At 32.9% G+C, this 23,170-nt stretch overlaps 2 protein-coding genes across 2 annotated transcripts; one reads left to right on the top strand and one right to left on the bottom strand.

The window, feature by feature from the left end:
• Window positions 1-795: 795 nt before the first annotated feature.
• LOC106070601 (glutamyl-tRNA(Gln) amidotransferase subunit A, mitochondrial-like) lies at window positions 796-10,772 on the bottom strand. Its single transcript, XM_013230546.2, has 10 exons — window positions 10,596-10,772; window positions 9,149-9,311; window positions 8,631-8,823; window positions 7,521-7,709; window positions 6,629-6,804; window positions 4,200-4,312; window positions 3,486-3,678; window positions 3,209-3,326; window positions 1,837-2,042; window positions 796-1,103 (listed from the first exon to the last, which is right to left on the bottom strand). The coding sequence occupies exons 1-10, from the start codon at window positions 10,617-10,619 to the stop codon at window positions 910-912; spliced, it is 1,569 nt and encodes a 522-aa protein (XP_013086000.2). The 5' UTR covers window positions 10,620-10,772; the 3' UTR covers window positions 796-909.
• A 276-nt stretch (window positions 10,773-11,048) lies between these two features.
• On the top strand, window positions 11,049-23,161 carry LOC106070602 (transaldolase-like). Its single transcript, XM_013230547.2, has 9 exons — window positions 11,049-11,257; window positions 15,721-15,844; window positions 15,965-16,072; window positions 16,467-16,598; window positions 18,639-18,699; window positions 19,093-19,207; window positions 21,061-21,190; window positions 21,635-21,702; window positions 22,349-23,161. Exons 1-9 carry the CDS (start codon window positions 11,170-11,172, stop codon window positions 22,510-22,512), a joined length of 990 nt encoding a protein of 329 aa, XP_013086001.1. The 5' UTR covers window positions 11,049-11,169; the 3' UTR covers window positions 22,513-23,161.
• The last annotated feature ends 9 nt before the right edge of the window (window positions 23,162-23,170 follow it).

Below are 23,170 nucleotides of genomic sequence, written 5' to 3'. Positions count from 1 at the left end.
TCATATAAGGTTTGTAAAAAAAAAAATCCTTTAATTACAATAGTAGTGTAGTTACCCTTTCATAGAACATTATAAGAATGTATGCTTCCTACTAATCATATATTGGACCTATTATATCTATTCTGAATTTATACTATTAACTAGATTATTGTTGACTTATGTCAGCTGATAAACTTAACTTGAAATATTAAAAAGTTCAAAATATATTTCTATCCCTTTATTTTTTTATACACTACATGAATTTAAAAAAATCTCTGGTTTATAGATCTTAAAGCACTGGAGTTAAATAATTGTTCAAACCCTCTTGAAGACTAAAATCAGACTAACATCAGTATGGTAATTAAACTATTTTTTGAAATTTTACTCAGCATAGTTTATGAGCTCTGATTTGGCTCAAAGAGTCCTAGTGAGAAGCATGGTGGAATTTTTTATATATCATCACAGCTCTAGATAATTTACCCTTCTTCAGCTCACACTGGATTTGAATTTGGCACTACTGTATTATTTGGTCAGTTCATCAGATTAATTAGTTCTTTTAATAATGATTTTTAAAATATGTTTAAAGTGTGTGAAAGTGTAAATTACAAAGCAGCTTAATGTTAGGAAGTGACTTGATATTTACTTTTTACTTAAGGATAGTGACTTAACATTTAATCTTACTTTAGAATACTGACTTAACATTTAATCTTACTTAAACACTAAGTAATTTTTATTAGTGGGTGCCAATAACGTTGATGTTTTTTTTTTCCATCATTTCATAGGTTAATTATCAAATTTAATTAACCGAAAAAAAAATTATGTTAATGAATACTTTATTTACAGTTGAGATGATACAAAGATCTACATGAAATTAAAATTTTACAAAACTAGTATGAAAAACAGTATTTCTTAAAAAAAAAAAAATACTAATCACTGAACTATATTACTTGAAATGGCAGCCTGATCTAAAAACTCTAAATTCAAATGACTGAACTGAGCCTGTGATTCTAGCCAGTGTGCAAGTGAGAGCATTAATGATTCACTGAAATGAGGTCCAGATATTTGTAGACTTATTGGCAGACCTTGTTTAGAGAGTCCTAGTGGAAGACTTATGGCTGGAACTCCTATGAAAAAGACAAGTGATTTGATTCAAATAATCTACTATACAGTACATAATTCTTGGCACTACCGATCATCACTGATTCTCCCACTTCCAATTAAACATAGAATACACTGTCCAAAAGGAGAGATTTTTCAAAAGTGGGTAGTTTTATTGAAAGTTGGGCAGCCTAGAAGTTGGTGGTCAGAAACGAGGGCTTTCGGTTAAAGGATGTCCAAAAATGAGAAGATACAAGGGCCAAAAAGTGTGTTGTTGAAGGAGAGGTGTTTCATTTCAAAGTAGTGGGAGGGGCATTATAATGCAGGCACATGAGAAAACTACAACTGACGGGCTCAAAAAGTGTTTCTAGCGTAGTACAGTTATCTTCTAGTATAATATATTTACATTTGTATATAATATACTTTAATAACTGAAAAATTTCACAAAATACATTTACTAGCATGTGATATAGTTCCTCTTGCTAATGACTTTCTAGCTCAGCAGAACATTTATAAACACTCAAAAGATGTATGTGTAGATTGCTTCTTTATTGTCTAAAGTAGGAAAAATAGACAAGCAAGTATTCTATTACACCATCTTTTTAACATGAATAGCTTGTTTGTTTGTTTTACATGTTTCCGATGTTCCTTCAAAGTTGAAGATAATTTACTCCCTAGTCCAAACCTCCTGCAGTAAGTAATTAAAAAAAGTCTATCAATTTCTACATTAAGTTCATCACTTTATAATACTGAACTCACCTGCCATGTTGGCTGGAGTGGTGAAAATATCTTGTTCCTCACAACGAGTCCTGTTATCTTCTTGAGTAAACCAGCTGTGGAGTGGGGAATCGCTAAGTGTCGTAGGAGTCAATAATAGATCTACGCCACTGGAGAAGACGGACTTGAAATCATTGCTAATGAGGCGGCGGACTTTCTGGGCTTTGATGAAATATTTGTTATAGTTCCTAAAAACAAAAAAATAGAGTAAAGTTGTATAAAATGTTTAATAAATACAAAATTTTGGTTGAGGTGAACCACAAATTTATATGGAAATTAAAAAAATGTCATATGCACCGGTAGCTTAAAGATTTAAAGCACAATTTTTTAATTTTTTTTTTTTTTTCGTAAATTTAAATACTGGTGAAAATAATTTGTAATTGTACAATATATAATGATGTTGAGACTATAAAGATACTTTTTTTTAATGGTTTCATTGATAGTACTAGTAGGTATTTAAAAAAAAATTGCCCACAATATCTGGACTCATCCTATCAAATTTGTTAAATATGAACTTTCTTTATCTGAAAACTTCAATATAGCTTTCAAAATTTTGTTATAAGTGAATATAAGTCCTAGTGTGTTGGACAAGTGGTCAAAGATCTTGGCATCTGAAATGAGGGGTCACAAGTTTAAATCCCCCTGTGATTTGGAGAAAATAAATGGAGTTGGTTGTTGTGCAGGCCACATGAAACCCTTTTTATCTGTAGAGCAACAAAACAGAGGAATTTCTTTTATAAATTTTAAGCTGATAAAGACTTTTCTTTAGGGAAAGGAAAGAAAGGCAAAAAAAAAAGACTTGATGGGAAGACAACATCAATGTCAATGAAACAGACTAATCTTGGCAAAAGACAAATGGAGAGAGTTGAAAGATCATGTGTGGTATCCTAACTATCCAACAGACTAAGGGACAGGGAAAGATGATAATGATAAGATTCTATCTGGAGTAATCATAACATTTTTGATGATTATTAACACGCTTTTTAAATATATTTTATAGTAACTATATATCCTTGTCAAAAGGATAACGCTACAAAAAGGTAAGTTAGCATGAGCACCTTTGATGATGCAATGACTTTGCAAAAAACTATCTACCAAGACAAACAACATATAGAACAAATAGAAGATAGGCTGATGAAAATGAGATTCCGCTTAAAAAAGACCTAGATGGATGAACTTCCACCAAATATTCATCATAAAGGTTGGACAAACATCCTCAAATTTAATGTACAATGCCAAATCTCTAACCTGAAAAGATCAGAAATAAGGAATTCTAAATTTGGCAGATACTTTTCAGCCAACAGATTTCATTTGAACTGATATCAAAAATAAAAATTTTTGAGGTAAAATTTACTTTTTCAACAAAAAGTAATTTCCAGCCAGAATCCTGCCTCTGACAACATTATTAAAACCTTTGTGTCTACTTTCAGCATACAATTCTTCTGTAGACATCTCACTGCCATAACGTAGCCCTATTAAAAACATTGAAAAGAAGTCAGTAAACATTAGGTCAAACATAAACTTCTAAACACAGATCTCCTTATTCAAGCTTTAAAAACAAAATTGTGAAATAATAGATATTTTTAAATATGCCAAAAAATTATTGCTTTAAATTGTATAAAACAAATTACCATATTCAATTCCATCATAACGAGCAAAATTTGAAGCAACTTCACAGCAACATAAAACATGGTAACACAATATGCAATACTGTGCATGTGGCATGGAGACTTCTGACACTTTAGCACCAGCTTTTTCTAAAATATCTGCAGTTTTCTTCCATAGTAAAAGAACATCTTCTGACATTTCTAGCCTCTGAAATTCCTAATTAAGTTGACAAAACAAAAATCTTAAATTCAAAAATATTTTGTCTTTTGAGAATTAGAAACAAAGCGAATAGCTGACATTTAGTCCAAATGACATGTGGCAGCAAACCAAGCTGACTTACTGCCCAGATTGTTGCCAACTCTACAAAATTGGATTCCAAAATTACATTTACTTTTGTACATAAAGAAGAAGCTTGAATATTTTCAAAAACAGATTTTTTTTTATTTAGCTGTTTAAAAATCAGCAGATAAAATATATACTTTCAATGTATTATGAAAGCTTCAAATAATCAACATAATTTTTGTGAATAACTAGACCCATGGATTTAAAAATAAATATTCTCAAAGGCTTTTTGTACAAAACTTTAATTATTTATAATAAATGTGTAGTACCAGTATCTAAATAACATGGTGATTAAATTTATGAGATTCAATTCAAAGTAAGGTTCTAATAATTTAGGGATTAAGATTGACTGCTAATACTGTCTCTCTCTCAGCCTGTCAAAACACAACACTCACTTTTGGTAAGCCAATGTGTAGCTTGGATAAATCTAAATCTCTAGAAATATGAAATGGAGAGTGAGTTGATGAAACAGATGTGGAGTCCATTATGTCATGTCCTGCCACTACGTCTGATAATAGAAAATATGAGTTCAACGGGTTAGAAAACTCTTTCTAAATAACTTAGAAAATTCAAACATTAATTGTATACATAAAAAATGTTTTTTTTTAGGCTGGAGACAGCAGGATCAGATTACCTTTACTTTTTATTGACAGCTGATGCTTGGTATCTAACATAGATGAGGTTAGAATTGACATCAGATCAAAATATTTGACATACAACTAATGATTGGATAGCCACAATAAGAAAGTGGCTTTTTAACTCATTAGCTACTAAGCCCATACCTAAGCAGCATCTCTCTAAATACTAAGCAAAGGGAGGTAACTCCAAAACATCAATAGACTGACCTTACAAAATATATTTTAAAAACATAAAATAACATCTATCAATAAAAAAAAATACTTCTAAAAAAAGAGAAATGGATGACCTTTAAAATGATGTATAACTTGAATATGTTTTACAAGATTAAAACAATAAAAACAACAGGTAAAGACGAACATTTGTTCGAGTGCCTGATTTTTTGAAGACTGGTGGACCCCCCCCCCATCAGATCTGTAATTTTTGGTAATATTTAAATTTTACCCAAAGACCAGTAATGTTTTTAAGTAGGAATTTAGTAGGCCTATACAATAAACATTATGCTTATATATAAAATCTGTATATGTCTTGAGTATTTACTGACTTTCACTGGGTACGCGTGAGGCCCTTAGTTGCCTGAACATGGCATCATGTTGATGTGGTTTTGCATGTGTCTCAGATTTCATGACTTCTAGCATAACAAAGTAAAAGTAATCAAACCATTGTCCAAACCAACGTTGTGTACGCCCCCAACTAGATCTATTTCATCTAAAGTTTTCATGTGGTAAATAAAAACTGTTCAAAATATCAGTCAAAGATGTTGAAGATTCATTGACGCTAGATCCAGAATAGTCTAGATCTAGAGGCTAGATGATCGATCTAATATTTACTTCACTCTCTCTCTGAATCGGACTAGATCTAAGTCTAAATGTAGCGCTAAATTCTAATGATCAATGTCCTGATCAATATCAAGTACATTATTAGCTGTATTTAGTGTATTATTTGCGATAACGGGTCTAAAAATTGAAAGGTCATTGAGAAAATGGCCTGTGCAGCTAAGAAAAATCGAAAAAAAAATCAACAAACTTTGAAGGCCCATAGAAACTGAAGCGAAAGACGTAAAAACATCCGGTTTTTTTTAACGAAACGATCTATATTTCTACTTTTTAAAAAACCCAGCCAGCTCAAAATAACACCACGCGTCGCGCAGGAAAACGAGAGCTACGCAAGTCACGCTGTATGTGTGCTGTGGCGGGCGCATCTGGGCGCATTAGTACTGAGGGGGGAAGGGCGCATTTGGGCGCATTAGTAGCTAATGAGTTAATAAACATTTGGTACTTGTATATTAATTTACTAAATGTTAAGTACGTTTAAGTGCATGAAACAGGAATGTAAGAAAATTAACAGAAACAAGGGGAAAAAATGAGCAAGGAGTAGGAAAAGGTGGACTACACAGCTTCAATACAAGTCATCTTTTTTTCCTAATTGGACTCTTCGAAACCATTTTCTATGCAGCCTACTGGCACAGATAACCATACTCCAGTTAATTTTTTTATGCAAGAATATTATACAAATATTTTGATTACATCCCTTTGACAAAAAACAAATTAAAACTGAACCTTTTCCACTTTAACCCATTACAAGTTTTTAAATTTTCAATAGCACTTGAAATACTTCCCTAAAATACCCTATTTCGAATAATGTATACTACTGTCATCAAACTGTTGTGATAAGTAAATAGAGTGATAAATCTGGGAATAGAGATGATATTATATCTGATCAAACCCAAGGAACAGACTGCTATTATTTTTTTTATTTATTACCAAAACATGAGTAGGAATTTTTCAGCTATTATCAACTAAGAAAATGAACATTTTTTTTATTATGTATTTATAATTTGTATTAAGAAAAAAAAAAGGCAGTACATAAGAATAAAATACTAATCAGAAGATCTCAAGTATAATTTCTTATGTATCATTACAATACTATTATAACAAATCCTGTATCTTGTTAGACTTTTATATACAATAACTTCAAAGACAGCTTACTCATCAACATTGAAGAAAAATAGTTTTTCTTCATTACCGGTATTTGTCAAGCCATTACATTCTATTATCAAATCTTGTACTACCTTTATCAGTAAAGAAAACTGTTTCACAAATTAGATCTACACAATGATTTTATTTTGCAGACTAAATTGAAAGTAGATTTACTGGGGATGTAAACTAAATTGTAAGCTATAACTTACTCAGCATTATGGCACTGTCTTCAACAGTCTTTGTAACTATACCAGGAACATCCATAGAATTGACTAGTGGAATAAGTCCATGTCTTGACAGCAGACCATATGTTGGCTTGAGACCAACTACTCCACAATGACTTGCTGGGTTCCTAGTGGAACCACCAGTATCTGAACCAAACGCACTGTTGGATAATTTGGAGAAAGAAAAATAGATAAATTTATAAGCACACAAAACAATGTAATACTTTATTTCAGTTTACTTAACTATGGGCCCAAACAGCATGAAGCTTTCAAGGAGCAAGCACTAAGGCTTTCATGTTACATAACTTTGTGTTTAAAACAGTAATTGTAATTCTGTCAATTAAAATGAATCAGATGATGAGACTGAAAACTTCTTAACTCTTTTGGCCAATCAAATGGCTTGAGGCCTGGCTATTATAGTATCAACACCATTGAGTCAGATGTTTACTAAGATTCAAGTGTCTCACTATTTTAATCCCTTATAACATGTAGAAAATTTTAATTTTCATAGACCAAATGTGAAGTTAAAAGTCAAGTTTGTCTGCATTCGAGATTTTGGAAGGTTTATTTATTTGGAAGGTTTATTATTATGGCCTTTAAAAAAGTGACTTAAAAAAAAAAAGTTTTGTCTTTGCAAAAGCATGTCAAAACTTTGAACTATCCATCAAGATAAACAAAAAGCATCCTCTATTTGCCTCTATACCCAACACAATTTAATAGTGAAATTTGTATAGATGGTTACAGACATTTTTTCTCTTCAAATTCTTGTTTTTTATATTTTTCTACATAACATAAGTGAATTGCAAAAAAAAAAACAAAAAAAAAACCTCTAAAACTGCAACTTTCAGCATAAATGGATTAATGAGCAATTACTTACGCTAGGCAAGTTCCAGCAGCCACAGCAGCAGCACTACCACCTGAACTTCCTCCTGCTATGTACCAATCTGGTGAAACTTCATTAGCACTTATTTCACTACTAGAGGCTGTCTCAGTAGAGTTTGATGTAGGTACAGTCAAGTTCCAAGGGTTTATAACAGGACCAAAACAACTGTCCAAACTTCCTGAGCTAATAAAAGAAACACATTTTCATATAAATTTATGCTTAATCTTTTACAGAAACTATCAGTTGAATGTACTACACTCTCTGGAACTCTACAAGTTTTCTTATCTAGGCCTTGCTATTGTTGGTCATCCTTGGGGATTCACCTTGTATGTGGAATGGTGTTTCCTTAATGTCTTCTCTCAATCTTTTCTTTTGAATGTCTTTTTCATGGTAGTATATTTTTGAAGAACATCTTGTGCTGAAACCCTAACACTCACGTTTCCATTCCATACTAAGCTGTCAGTGTAAATAATGTTTACATCATCTAAAAACTGCCCAGTTTTGTATTTGTTCAGTACATATCAAATTTTTTTTTTTCAGCTTGCACAAGCAGTTAGTTATTTAACTATCGCACTCTACTAGTTTTTCTTTTAAATTGTAAATATGAATTTGATCTTTAACTTTTTTTTACTTTTTTTCATACCCTCTGATCCATAACTGATTCATATGTCTTGTGGAAATTGATACTGTGGCCTTTGGTGTACTTAATCATTATTATTCAAATATCTTATTTCACTACCATACTCAAAGAAGGGACAGTGGTTAAAAGAGCATTGCTAAACTAATAAACCTTTTGATTTATCATTCGTGGCCTCTAGTATGAAAATATTAATTCTGACTAAGAACACACATATTTCAGTACTTAGCCTAGTGTGAACACATTCTCATTTCAAGCTACAAACAAAAGTTGACAGTAACAATGATAATAAACCACATTCATCACATTTAGCAAAGGTAACTATTTAAAGCAGTCAAATTGACATTATAAAGCAGTTTTAAAACAATTTTTTAAAATTACTGTACAGTTAATGAAACAAAATGGGTCTGATAGTATACCAATAATTCAGATAATTACTTTATTTCATATTTCTGTTTTTTTCTTACCCCATTGCAAACTCATCCATATTTGTTTTTCCTACAATGATACCACCAGCTTCTTTGCATTTTGTTACCATGGTAGCATCGTATGGAGGAACATAGTTGAAAAGCATTTTTGAAGCACATGTTGTGTGGACTCCTTGGGTGCAAAAGTTATCTTTGAAAGCTAAAGGTATGCCTTCTAGTGCTTTGGCTGTACCTGGGGAATTAAGACAGGGTGATGTTAAAATGTTTAAACATAAGTAAAAACAAATCAGCGACCCTTAATTACACCATTTTTAACACTAACTTCAATATGAAAAATAATGAAAAAATTATACTAATTCAAAAGAGATGTAATATTCATCCTTAATTAGCTCTGATGAAATAGCAAATTGTATACTGAAAGTCTAATAACAATTTTAACCTAATTTCCAAAAACAAATAATTATTAATAGCTAAATAAAACAATATTTTAAAATATCATGTTATTTTTTTCTATTTTAATATTACCAGTTCCAAAAACAAAAAAAATGAGGAATAACCTTTAACATAGGCTTGTTCTGAAGATTGAATTTGTCTTAATAAATCTTCACTTTGTGTTTCTGAGATAAATATATTTAGCTTTCTTGTTTTCTCAAGTCTTTGTTGACAAGCATGACAAATTTCTTTTACAGTCATCACTCCTTTTTTCAATTGTATAAGAGCCTGAAAGAAATGTATATTTTGTCATTACTTTCTGCCTAGACAGAAAATCAATAAACCATAGAATAATTTAGGTATAAACAGTATTACATGTTGTTTTATATTATTTTAATTTCAACTATTGAAAAATAATTTCACTCAGTAAATGTTTGGGATGATAAACGTATACACATAAACTAAAATTAGTGTTAAAATTGAATCATTTTCGAAAAGCATAAGGTATAAATACACCATTATATTGTATAAGTCTAAAAAGCACAAAATACATAGTATCATGGTAAGACCGTAACTTTACTCAGTATGCATGGACACAGCTAAATATATATGGTTTGGTAATCTTGGATAATTGAACAAGTTATTTCTTATTCTCTGATCGAGTTGAAATTTTAAAAGAATTATTAATTATACCTAACAAAACGTGAATCAATTAAAAAATTAATTCATAAGTCAATAATTTATTGGTAATTAATTATTTTGTTTGATATTGAATAAGGGAAAAAGCTTCTATATTACTAAGAGATACAGTAGAAACTGAGGAGTTCTTTCCCTTACATTAAACTTTGTTGTTTTAAAAAAGGAATTTTTATATTATTGCTTTTTTTCCTAACTATATTTACTTCAACCTACAGTTAGTCCAATGACTTATGCTCAATTGTTATGTTACCGGTACAATTATTTCACAATTTTACTATCACCCTCAACATTTTTAAAACTCTAATATTAAGTCAAAATGTCCCAATTAGAAAATTCAGAAATAAATTATTCCCTAAAATAATAAAAAAAACAACAACATTTGTTTGAAAATAGAGGGGAAAACTACATCAACCAGGAAAAAAAACAACCTGACTTATAAATTTGAATAATCCACTAAATTAGTCTAAATGGAAGGAAATTGGGTTAGAATCATTGGAAAATGCACAATCACATCATACACTACTATAATACAGCACGCTAGTTTCATATTTATATTAAATATCAAAATAAAGATGTAATGACCACAAAAACAGAGAGTGTTCGAATTCATGCAATGTCCGGATTAAATAAACTACTCTGACTACTCTGAGTCTTAAGACTAAATACTAAAGTAGTCTAAGTCTAATGACAAATGTCTTGAAATGATAATCATATCATGTCATATGAAATTGAATAGACTCTAGATCTAGATCATCTTTCTAAGGTCTAAGTTATTATGATATGATTTGGGTTGGGCCACAGGGCACAGTCAATTTAGATTTTAGATCTATTCAGATCTAGATCTACCTCTATTATAATCTAGGCAAGTTTTACCTCTTTGAGAGTAATGGACTTCATTATACCGATTTAAATCTAGATCTAGATCTTTCTAATTCTAGATCATTAGATCACTTTAATCCTGAGCGAGTCTACTTTCGATATTGGAAGAAAGATTTAGTGCTTCTGTAAACATTAAACTTTATCTTGACCTTAGTCCTAGACCTTAGCAGTCGCATTTATAGTAATCACACTTCTCTAAAAGTTTTATTGATATCGAACAAAAACTAAATCAGTCTTCCTTATAAATGTGTAGCTTTCAGTTGTTTGAAAACATTAATTTAATTTAAAAGTTGTTGTTTTTTTTTGCTATAAACTGCAGATTTCATTTGGGAAAAACAAAGAAACGATAGCTAGATTTATATAAAAATGCATATTCTTTCAAGTATTGCTAGTTCTGTTTAAAAAGTATCGATACCCTTATCATCAGATTCGGATTTTTAATGCTGTGTCATTTTCTTTTCATCTGTGTAACTGTGTAGCCTCTAGGTGTAGATCTAGACTCTAACCAAGTCCGGCTTCTAAGGTCTTCTTCATTTCTGTTTAGCTACTGTTTACTTTGAATATCAATATGTCGGAAGCCAAGAAGCAAGTTCGATCATCTCTTGATCAGTTGAAAGATGTAACTGTAGTTGTTGCAGATACTGGAGATTTTGCAGGTTTGTTAGTGTTTCTATAAACTGAGTATAATAAATTAAATTAGTATTACTACTATTAGTTAGTCTAGTATATTAGATCTAGAATCTAGATTTTAGTGACTATTTAACTATTAGTATTATTAGTCTATCTCTATTACTAACTATTACTATTAACTATTAGTTATTACTATTAGTATAATCATAATAATGTTCTAATAAATTATATAATCAAATAATGTATAGAAATAGATCTAGATCTATATAATAATTAATAATTATATAGATCTAGAAATCTAGATCTAGTCTAGATAAAATTCAAAACTAGAATTCTGGTTTAGATCTCTAGAATCTAGATTATAATTATATTTTTTATATTATATTGTTAATATTTGATATGTAAGTTATAGCCCTTAGTCATTGTGAGTTATGCGTCTTTTGTTGTGAACATGTCCTTCCTGTCTAAGATGGCGTCCTATGTTGATGATTAAAAGTGTTCGGCCCAACTACGACAATTGTTGCCTCAATTCTTCAGGACATACTTAACATGGTGGCAGCGGAAAGTGAACCACGTAAGTGCTTTCACTCTCGCTAGAAGTAGAAGACTAGACGTCAAGGGAGAGATTAATGATAAATTGAGAGCTATATCGGACAGTCTACCCACAAGGTCACGCACGCTTAGGCCTATCAAGGGAGGCAACCAAGAGATTTATAAATCAGACAGTTGAGACTGAGTTACTCAAGATGTCGGAAAATCTACTGACTCCACCCCATTGCCTGGAGCTAACGGAAGGTAACGTTAGCGAAAATTTCAGACGGTGGAGGCGGCAGATGGAAATATATCTGCAGGCGACGGGGGCCTACGGAAGGCCCAAAAGCCAACAGAAGGCCATCATACTACATTGTGCCGGCCCACAGGCCATCGAAGTCAGTGACCAATTCACATACCAGGAAGGGGAGGACGAGGGCGACCCGGAGACACTATTGAAAAAGCTACACGACTACTGCAACCCAAGAGACAACGAAGTGTTAGAGATGTTCCGCTTTTGGAAATTACCCATCTGCTCCCCATTTGAAACCTACCTAACGAAGCTAAAGTCCCAGGCAAACAAGTGCAATTTTAAGGAGCCAGACAGGATGATCCGGGACAAAATAGTGTTCTCCTCAGACAGAAAAGTGCAGGAAAAACTCCTGGCATGCCCAGAGCTGTCCCTGAAAAGAACAATTGAGATTTGCAGAGCCTTCGAACAGTCAACGACCAGTGTCGAGGAAATACGAGCTGAAGCTCAGGCCCAAGTTAACAGATGGAACATATCGCACATCAGGTCCGATCCCGGACACCCCAAAGCCAACGGAAAAGCAGAGGCCGCAGTAAAAACAATCAAAAACATGATGAGAAAGACCATCGGAACCGGAGATGATCAATACGAAGCCCTGCTGGAACTTCGCAACACTCCCAAACAGGACTGTGGCTATAGCCCAGCCCAGTTGTGTTTGAACAGAATAACACGGTCACTTCTACCCCTGAATAAACCCCTTGAGCCTGAAAGCTACACACAAGGCCTGGGGGCGAAAGCCCGTCACAGGTACACCATAAAAAAACACTATGATAAAAGAGCAAGAGACCTGCCCCGGCTGAGTGTGGACCAAAACGTTTACTTCCAGAGTCCAGGAAACAATGATTGGCGGCCTGGCAAAATCATTATGAGAAACAGTGAGCGGTCCTACACCGTGAAGGGAACAACGGGCGGTACCTACGTTAGGAACAGAGTGCACATCCGGCCCAGGAATGTCCCTTACTCAGACATCTTTTCAGATGACGAAACGGCAACTCATGAGGCACCACTAGATGCCTCATCCACAGACTTAACACCACACCCTGCTTTAGAGTCCAGCGCCGGCCCTGATGGGATCCCACCCTTGGCTCACGGAGCAGAGCCTAGCGTGAGAAGGAGTGGGCGAACGAGAGCCACACCTACGTGGCACAAGGACTATGACATGGGCAAGTGGTGACAACCCCTCAAGTTTTGTTTTTTTTTTGTCTTTTTTTTTCTTGCTACATTTTTGCTAGGTCTGCATAGCCTTCAATATTGATGTATATTATGTTCTATGTATATTATATGTTCTACTCCTATTTATAATGTTGTGCATATACCAATGTTGTCTGTTGAAAATGTTATCAGTGTATCGTAGTATCATCGTGTCACTGTATGTGAAAAGGTTATTGTCTACAATGTTCGTGGTGAAAGAGGGATGTTTCTAGCCATGTGCTCGTTTTGGAATGTTGTAGTGAATATGTGTCGTCTATAGAAAGGGAAGGATGTTAATATTTGATATATGTAAGTTATAGCCCTTAGTCATTGTGAGTTATGCGTCTTTTGTTGTGAACATGTCCTTCCTGTCTAAGATGGCGTCCTATGTTGATGATTAAAAGTGTTCGGCCCAACTACGACAATTGTTGCCTCAATTCTTCAGGACATACTTAACAATATAATATAGACTAGATAAATATTAGGCATTATGATTAGATATATTATGTATAGACAGTATAAGTATAGACTACTATAGTCAGTATAGGTTACTGTAGATCTAGTAGGGCCTATACTATACTAATTACACAGTAAAATAAATTAGATTCTAGATATCTATATATAGATATAATGTTATAATATATGTGTAAAGATCAATATATTTTATATGAAAATAATAAGGCTTATATTCCAGTTAGTTATGCAGTCATCACTTGTAATACTCAAAACAATCTGGAAAGACAAAGACATATTAGCCCTCATCACTAAAATCAAATTGATGTGCTCCCTGGTCATGGCCACATGCTTATATATGCTTGTGAATCTTGGACAGTGAATGCAGAACTAGAAAGGACGACCCTAGCAATAAAATTGAGATGCCACCAAAAGATTCTAGTATCACTCACAAAGACTGCATCACAAATGAGGAGTTTGGAAGCAAGATAACATTGGTGATTGGGCCCCACAATGACCTGCTAACTGCTGTCCAAAAAAATGGACATTCTGGCCATATCAGGGATTCCTTCAGGGAAAAAAAAAAGAAAATGATGCTAATAACTATGGCATTTTACGTCTCGAGAGACTATCTTTTCCTTTGCAACTTCTTGTGTGACTAAAGAGGCCAATCCTTGATACACAGCTACTGTCGCAGGTTGGGCATATGTAATCACCAGGTGCCGTTGCATTTTTCACCCTTCTTTCTGCTTCTGTTATGTATGGCATCTGCAATTCGAGACCCTTCCTTTATGCCCTCTCTCTCCATGTGGATCTATCCAGTGCTACTTTTTCCCAGCTGCTAGTGTCGCGTTTGCATACATCCATATACCGTAAAAGTGGGTGGCCAGTGATGGTAAGAGATTCTACCAAATGCAAAAGACAGAGAGGAATGGAGAAAAACATTGAACAAATCATGTGTGGTGCCCCAACGGTTTAACAGGCAAAGGTGAATGTGTGAATCTAGACTAGGATACTGGATCTAGAGATATATGGTTTAGAAGATTCTAGTTTGGTGATAGGCATATAGATCTAGACTTAGAAACATAAAAAGACAGTAGCCTCGAAAGATTTCTAAATAAGATGGTGCGCAAATTGTTCCTGAACATCTATTTTGCCATGAAGACTTTAAAGCTCATAAGAGGAATTGTAAAAACAGATAGATAGACAAATAAGATCTATATTCACATATCAGTAGTCTATCTAGGCCACTCTAGGTTGACATATTATATGGCTGTGCAATTTTTCTGGTAGATTATGAGTCAACTAGACCAATATGTAATTATTATTGATATTTATTCTGGGTCAACTTGACAGTGTCAGATTTCTCAATATTAATACAATAGTCAGTAGTATGCTTTGCATTAATTTGCAGCCTCCATTCAGTATCAAATTTTATAAAATAATGATCTATGTCAATAAAGTAGTCTTCTATGGTGCCTAAGCTGTAGAATTTGAAATTGAAAATCATAAAATTTGAAGGATCTGTAGTTTTATATGTGCCTGAAAAGGAGAATAGTTTTGACCTAACCAGTGAATGAAGTGTACATCTTACATAATTAATGGCAGCACTAGAATATAGAATACAATATTTTTAATGGAGGAAAATGAATTAAATTTATGGATATAAAGGTAAGTCTTCACTATGAAACATGGAACTTTATCAGAGCTACAAAGGGTTGAGATGAACATTTCATGACCATCCAGACTCTTAAATACAGGTTTAAGCCAGAGATCAAACAGTAACATGTCCTGTCCAGTCCCTGCCATGCTTACCTCATCATTTTTTCATATTAAAAATAGTGCATGGTATATAATGTCATTATGTAAGCCAATATATATATATAATTTTAATTATTCTAAAAAACTTGAAAAAATACAAGTTTAGATTTTAATTGGACTGTGTAAAAAAAAAAACGAAACAAAATTAGTCAGTTATCTGAATCTTTTTGTGAACTCTCTTAGCTATGGAGAAATTCAAGCCGACCGATGCCACTACCAACCCTTCACTAATTTTTGCTGCAGCCAACATGCCAGCTTACCAGAAATTGATTGATGAAGCTGTTAGCTATGCAAAATCCTTAGGAGGGTAAGCATTATATTTGTATGCTTTAAAAGTTATGTAGTAAAAAGTCACATTGACGTCTCTTTTATTTCTGACTGCATGTTGCCATTAGTTCACCATTATTTATATATTTTTTTAATAAAGGAAAGAACCACAACAGTTAATCAATGCTATGGATAAAGTTTGTGTGAATTTTGGAGTGGAAATTCTTAAAATTATTCCCGGAAGAGTTTCTACCGAAGTAGATGCACGGTAACCATTACTTTGTTTAATGTTGTTGATATTATACACGTTTGTGTTTTGCTTTGTTGATTTTTTTATTTTTTTTTGAAGATAATTTGATTGTCTGTTTCTTGTTTCTTTAAGCATTTTGACTAGTTTGAGTTATTTCAGAAATAAGCAATGCACTTTGGTATATTAGTTTAACAATTTTTTACATCCAGAACCTAAATCTGACAGTTACACACTCTGAACATGACACATAGTAAATGAAGACAAACATGAAGCTTAACTAAAACTCATAAAGATATAGCATGCCAAATGCAATTATACTATGTTACAATATCACAAACATTAATATCTGTATAACTTTTAAAGATGTGTAAAGATTCCTTTTTTAATGGTGGTTTTGAATATCATTTTCTAGATTATCCTTTGATACAGAAGCCATGGTTGAAAAAGCTCAAAAACTAATCAAACTTTATGAAGATGCTGGGATTGATAAAGAGAGAATCTTAATTAAACTGGCATCAACTTGGGAAGGAGTTCAGGCTGCAAGGTTGTTGTTAGTTTTTACAATATTTAAATACTCATATTAATTTAAGCTTGTTTTTTAAATGCTGGTACTAACAAATGTCAAGTGCTGAGCAATCAATGAGGCATGCATGTCATGGATCTAATGGCAGCACTAAGTACAATATTTTTAATAAGACAAAATAGTGAATAAATAAATGGCAGTCCAAATCACAAATACCTAAGCTGGACAGACCACTCAACAACGAAGATTCTCAATAAGGATTCTTTTTTATTGGTAGTGTTAGCCAGTTCCACATATAGCCACCTAGAGGCCTACATACACAACTCAATCAGACCCACCCTATCCTGCCACACCAATTTTTACAAACAATCATAACTGCACAGACACAAACAGAAGCTTGTCTTTTTATTATACAAACTCCTTATGTTACTTGTGTATCTCTCAATGAAACAATAGAATGACAAATACACTGACACATAGAATCTTAAGTGAGTAGGTACCTCAGTGAGTTTCCTTTAAGGGTCAAGCTATCACCCATTAATAACCCTTTTGACCATAGGATTTTACCAGACCTGCCTACCGTTACGCAAAATCTCCCAAAAATGACCGTCAGTACGCAAATACGCATTGAACCCGTCGCGTTACGCTTTTCGTATCCTTTTCCCCCCCCCCCCCCCCCCTCTCTTGACTAGCTTACGAGCGGTCAAGGAGGTCACGCTAAGCCGTTTTGTTGGCCGGGGGGGGGGGGGACAGAAAAGGTGGGGGAACACATTGTGTCCAGATCTATACGTTGATTGGTTCTTAAAAGCAATTAGATTTAGTCTAGAAATGAAGAACGCGAGAGTGAGGGAGTGGCGGGTTGGTACCGTCAGTTAGCTGATACACCAACGTGACTTTTTTTTTTGTAAGTTCATTAGTAGAAATTAATTATGTTGAATCCCTGATTCCCATATTCATTTGTATAGAAAAAAATATCGAAGTGCTATCGATTCAAAACACATTGAGTGACATTGTAGATATCTAGTCTAGATCTGGATTCTAGATCTAGAAAGCTTGTTATACAGGAATAGACCTAGCTAGTCATTACGTTAGTCATGATTCTCTACATTACTCAACAATCTAGATCCAATGGACCTCATTCACCAATCGTAAACAAACAACATTTAGTCACGTGATCTTATTGATAAAACAACGGGAAAAACTGTCACGTGACAACCATCATGAATTAAACATGAGATCGTAAATTATATAGAAGATATAGAGCACCACGTGCTAAATGTTGTTTGTTTACGATTGGTGAATGAGGTCCATTTAGTTGTAGTATGATTTAGATTGGTTAGATCTAGATCGATAACATCTACTACCATCTAGTCTGGATCTAGACTAGATTCTTAGTCTTAGTATAGAATAGATCAAGGATGAAGGTAGGCTTACGAAAGTAGGCTTACGAAAGTTTGGAGTAGACCTACGTTTGTAGCGGATCCACGGCATCGGTAACACTCTCGAGCCCAGATCTAGGTCTGGAGTAGATTATATTCATTATATTTTATATAGACATAGATCTAGTCTAGATATCATCTCTATTGTCGTATTGATCTAGATTTAGATTGTAGATTTAAAATGACATCTAGATCTAATATTATATATATATATATATATATATATATATATATATATATATATGACAAAGTAGTGGATCTCGTAAGTGTTACGCATTCTGGTTCCAAAATACGCATTTTGACCATCAGCGTTACGCATTTGGATTTTTTTTGGTAGGCAGGTCTGGATTTTACCTAAGGGCTAGGAATGAGAGATGGCTCTTCACTGATTCCTCTTTCCAGATGCCCCTCGCCAACTAGATGATCATTTAATCACACCCCTATTTGGGAGACACCATTCCTTAAGCCCTTCCCAGGTTCTCCTATTCCTGCCAGGCCTGAGTGAGAGATTATTGATTAGGTACCAGGCAAGCTGTAAATTTTAGTACTAATGTGAAGTTAGGTGCTAAAATGTATATGACCTGAATGGTACTAACATGTTGGCTACATTTTGTTTTTTCAGAATCCTTGAAGCTCAGTTTGGAATCCATTGTAATATGACTCTAATATTCAACTTCTATCAAGTAATTGTTTCATTTATTATCTGATACATAACATTACAATTTATTGATATGTTATGAACATTTGTGTTATGTTCATATTGTATTAGAAAGTCTTTCTTGTGTTTAGTTTTTCTTTGTTGTGTTTGTTGAAATTTGTGTACATAGTTTATCCATTCATGTTCTCTGGCTTCTGTGTTGAAAAATGTTCATCTTTGTTGGAAGTTTGATTTGTATCTATGTCATTTTTTCATGCTGTGGATGCATGTGTAATCTATATAATACAACATTAACTATTTCACTTAATGCTGTGGCTTTAGGGCATTGTTTCTAAAAAAAAAAAAACATTTATATAAAATGTGTCTGATGTTAGTGAGGTTTTTGGTATTTACAGCATTTTATTTTCTTCCTGACTAGGCTGTAGCATGTGCTGATGCAGGAGCTACTTTAATTTCTCCATTTGTTGGGAGAATTTTGGACTGGTATGTCAGTAATACAGACACAAAGTCTTATGAACCACTGGAAGATCCAGGTAAGTTGATTAATATTGTAATTGTATGCAACAATACATAATAACCAGTTCAATTTATTAATTTGCTTTCATGAATATCTTATTTAGTCAAATGTGAATTCTTGAATATTTTGTATATTATTTCATTTTCTTTACATATTTAACTCTTTGGCTCCAGAACAACGTACAGGACGTTGATTTTTAAAAAGGGGAAAAAAGTCGGACCAACGCTGAGGGCATCAGCTATTTAAAATTTTTTTTTTCCGTTTCTATTTCTCCAATTCATGTTTTTTATTGCTTAATTTTTTATCTACAATAGTTTCCCTTTGCTAAACATCCGGAATTTCCTTCATTTAACGTGTTTTTATTTTGTACGAAGTTTGTAAAGAGATTACATTTATTTTTTCTGTGTGCGTGTTTTTTTAACATGGAGCTTCAACCACGGCCATATAAACTTTGTAGATCTAAATATTTCTTTGATAAGGAAGTATAATAATTCAGATGACAGTGATTTTGTTTCATCTGATGGTGATATTGATAAATCTAATTATATAGATCTAGTCATAGTAAATTAATTTAGAGATCTAGACCTAGGGCTAGGTCTAGTAATGATGAAGTTTATCAGCTGATGAAGAAGCTCCACCCCTAGCTAATGTTCAATGTAGATCTAGAACTAGTTTAGCTTTCTCTACATCATCTAGATCTAAATCTAATCAGATAGAAGTAGATCTCTAGATCTATTATCTAGGCACTGAAACAACAATTTCAGATTAGTTCCACCAAGAAATTTGGGTGTCAACCTAGACTTAGTCAGCACTGCATCTAATGAGCTGGAATGTTGTTTACTTGTTCAACAATGACATTGTTGATAGTCTTGTCAGCAAAATAAATAGCTATGCTGACCATAGGATTAAATTGAGCACCCCTGCTAGAATAAGAGCCATTTTCAGAGAATGGAGACCTATAACTATAAAGAAAGACAGAGTATGTAAACATTGTAGGTCAGGGAGAACGGTTTATGTTTGCGCTGGATGGGAGTTGAACCCACACATTCATATTGTTACGAATCTCACTATCCAGGCTCTCTGCAAACTGCACCATACACCACCAACTTAAAGAACTTGACAACTCAGGGCTCCAAAGTAGTCATGTTGACACTCGACTCGGCTGACCGTCATAACTCGTCACAGTTGACCGCTCGTCTAGTGTTGGTCTGGGGCGATTTGCGTCGGCTGACTACACACACACCACTACCCATCTCTGTGTCACCACCAGGTTTATAACAATATTGACTGCATCCATGAATATCGCAACTAGAAGGAACATTTATATACTAAGCACATGAAGAACTTTAGAAGAAAATACTATAAATATATATATATATATATATATATATATGCTGTACAGTTGGACTAGTTTTAGGGTAAAAGTTTTTTGTTCCAAGAGTGTTGCTTTTTTTTATGGGCTTTTTCGTTAAAGTAGTGACCTTGGATTATTAGTTCCAGTTTAATATTTTTTGCGTCTATTGCTGTTTCTTCTATGGTGTTCTGTAAACAAATGGATAAAAATGAGAAAAAAAACTTCTTTGGATTAAATTTGAACAATAAATTTCTTGTAACATGCACTTGGATATTTTCAATGTCAGTTGGTGAGTTTTTCATTTTTAATTTTTATATTCAAAACCCAAAATTACAACAACAACATGATTTGCAAACTAGAAAACATAAGAAATGGAAAGAGCATCCATTTCTCTTTAATTCACTCTGAAAAGGCGGAAAATTTAATTCGTCCAAAGGTGGAAAATAATTCCGGCGTCAAAGAGTTAACACAACATAGGAAGTGAGTATCTATTCCTGACATTTTGTTTTAAATAGGTGTAAAAAGTGTAACAAAGATATACAACTATTATAAAAAATTTGGCCTGAAGACTGTAGTTATGGGTGCATCCTTCAGGAACACTGGGGAGATCTTGGGCCTTGCAGGTTGTGACTTGCTCACAATTTCGTAAGTATTTTTGTTAATCATTAAATTAAATCACTTGTAATTACTTATTCATACTTATTACTTATAAATATCAACAAGCCTGTTTCAGTTTATTTTGTAATAGAACCAATTATGATATAAACAATATAGTAATCTGAGTATGCAAACAATATGAAAAAAAATAATTGTAAAAAAAGATTAATGTGAAATATTATTGTACAATCTAATACATAACTCTCAAATCTTGACCTAGTTTGGTTTAAAATAAAAAAGACTGCTAGAAAAACATGAAGTAGTATGTTTTATCATTTTCAGATGTCTCTTTTCTCATTAGTGAATGATATATCCATTGGATATGTATAGAATGAAAAGAAATTTGATTTCAGAGTTTGAATTGATAATAAAGTATGGCTGAAACAACTTTTATTTCATTATAACTGTGGTTTTATTTTTCTGTTCTAATAGTCCAGCACTCCTTGATAAATTATCTCAGTCTGTAGAAACTGTTGAGACATATCTTGATGCAGAGAAAGGTACACCTTTTGTTATTTTATAACCTAACCATTTAATAAATTATGGTACTAGTAAAATATATTCAATTATTTAGGCCTTTTGACTTATGAAATTGTATTTTATTTTTATTGAATTGTTTAATTTGTATTAATTAGCCTTCATTAGTAAAAGTATAAACTAAATATTAAAAAAAAAAAAAGCTTAAGGTTTGGACCACACTTAAAGTACCTAACTAAAATATATGAAATGAAATAATAAAAGTAATTATTTGAATGCAAGTTTAATACAGGATTCAATCTAGCTATTGAGAACATGATTTGAACTAACCTTTTTTTACCATGTCCAATGCTGATGCAGCAAAACAAAATTACAATAGCATATTTACCTCCTTTATATTAATATGCATCAACAGTTTATTCATCTGCCTGCAATAAACTAATTTTAGAACATTTCTGCAATAAACTAATTTTAGAACATTTTTAAAAATTAGTTTGCAAAAGATGAAATCTTGTGTTTAACAAGGCTTATCCCCCAACCTATTCACAAAAACAATAACAGTCATACAACTAGAAAGTTAGTCTTGGCGGGTATTAAATGCATTCCCCTGTGTATCATATTTTGTCCTCCGGCTGCTTAGGATAATTTTTGTTTTTTACTTCTCTATAGCTAAGAGTTTGGATATTTCCAAAGTGACAGTGACAGAGCCAGTGTTTAGATGGCAGATGAATGAGGACCAGATGGCCACTGACAAATTAAGTGATGGCATTAGGAAATTCGCTGCTGATGCACTTAAATTGGAAAACATCCTTAGAGAAAAACTTGCCCAGTGATGTTGTTATTCAGACATCTAGATGTTTTCTATTTACTTTATAATTTTATTTTTTTTTAAATTCTTAACATTTTTATTGGCATTTAATTTCTATAAATGATCTTTTGAAACACATTACTTTGTGGGATCAACCAGAAACAAATTATTGATAAACATAAAGTAACAAGTGTGTGTGATCTGACTGTTTTTAATGCAGGGTTTATTCTAGACGACTTTGCTGTTTGTATGAATAATGTTTTGTGATTGAAAGATTTGAAGGTCATTTTCTTGTTTTACAACAAAAGACATTAAGTTTTTATTTTTAAAATGTTCCAATTAGCTAGGAAGCTATAGAACTTGCTTTAGTAGTTTAACTATACAGACCTAAACAATTTGTATAGTAGACAGCTGCAATATTGAATGCTAAGTAGATTTTAAGTGTCATTGTTCAAAAGTATGTTGTTTGTTTTAGAACAATGGTAAGTCTCAGTTTGTAATCTTACTTTTAGTGGAGCAGTCCAGTCAAGTTTTATGTTCATCTAAAGAAGAGTATCATTGTTTCATTATCTTTTCTTTTCAGTACATTTTTGTTTTACACTATAACTATTGTTGACTATTCTCCAAGTTGTCTATTTAGCCTGATGAACTATTAAACATCAAACTAACTTCCATTAATTTTT

The sequence above is a fragment of the Biomphalaria glabrata genome, chromosome 6 (assembly GCF_947242115.1).
Source record: "Biomphalaria glabrata chromosome 6, xgBioGlab47.1, whole genome shotgun sequence".
Classification (NCBI taxonomy): Eukaryota; Metazoa; Mollusca; class Gastropoda; family Planorbidae; genus Biomphalaria; species Biomphalaria glabrata.
This window is presented reverse-complemented; position numbering and strand designations above follow the sequence as displayed.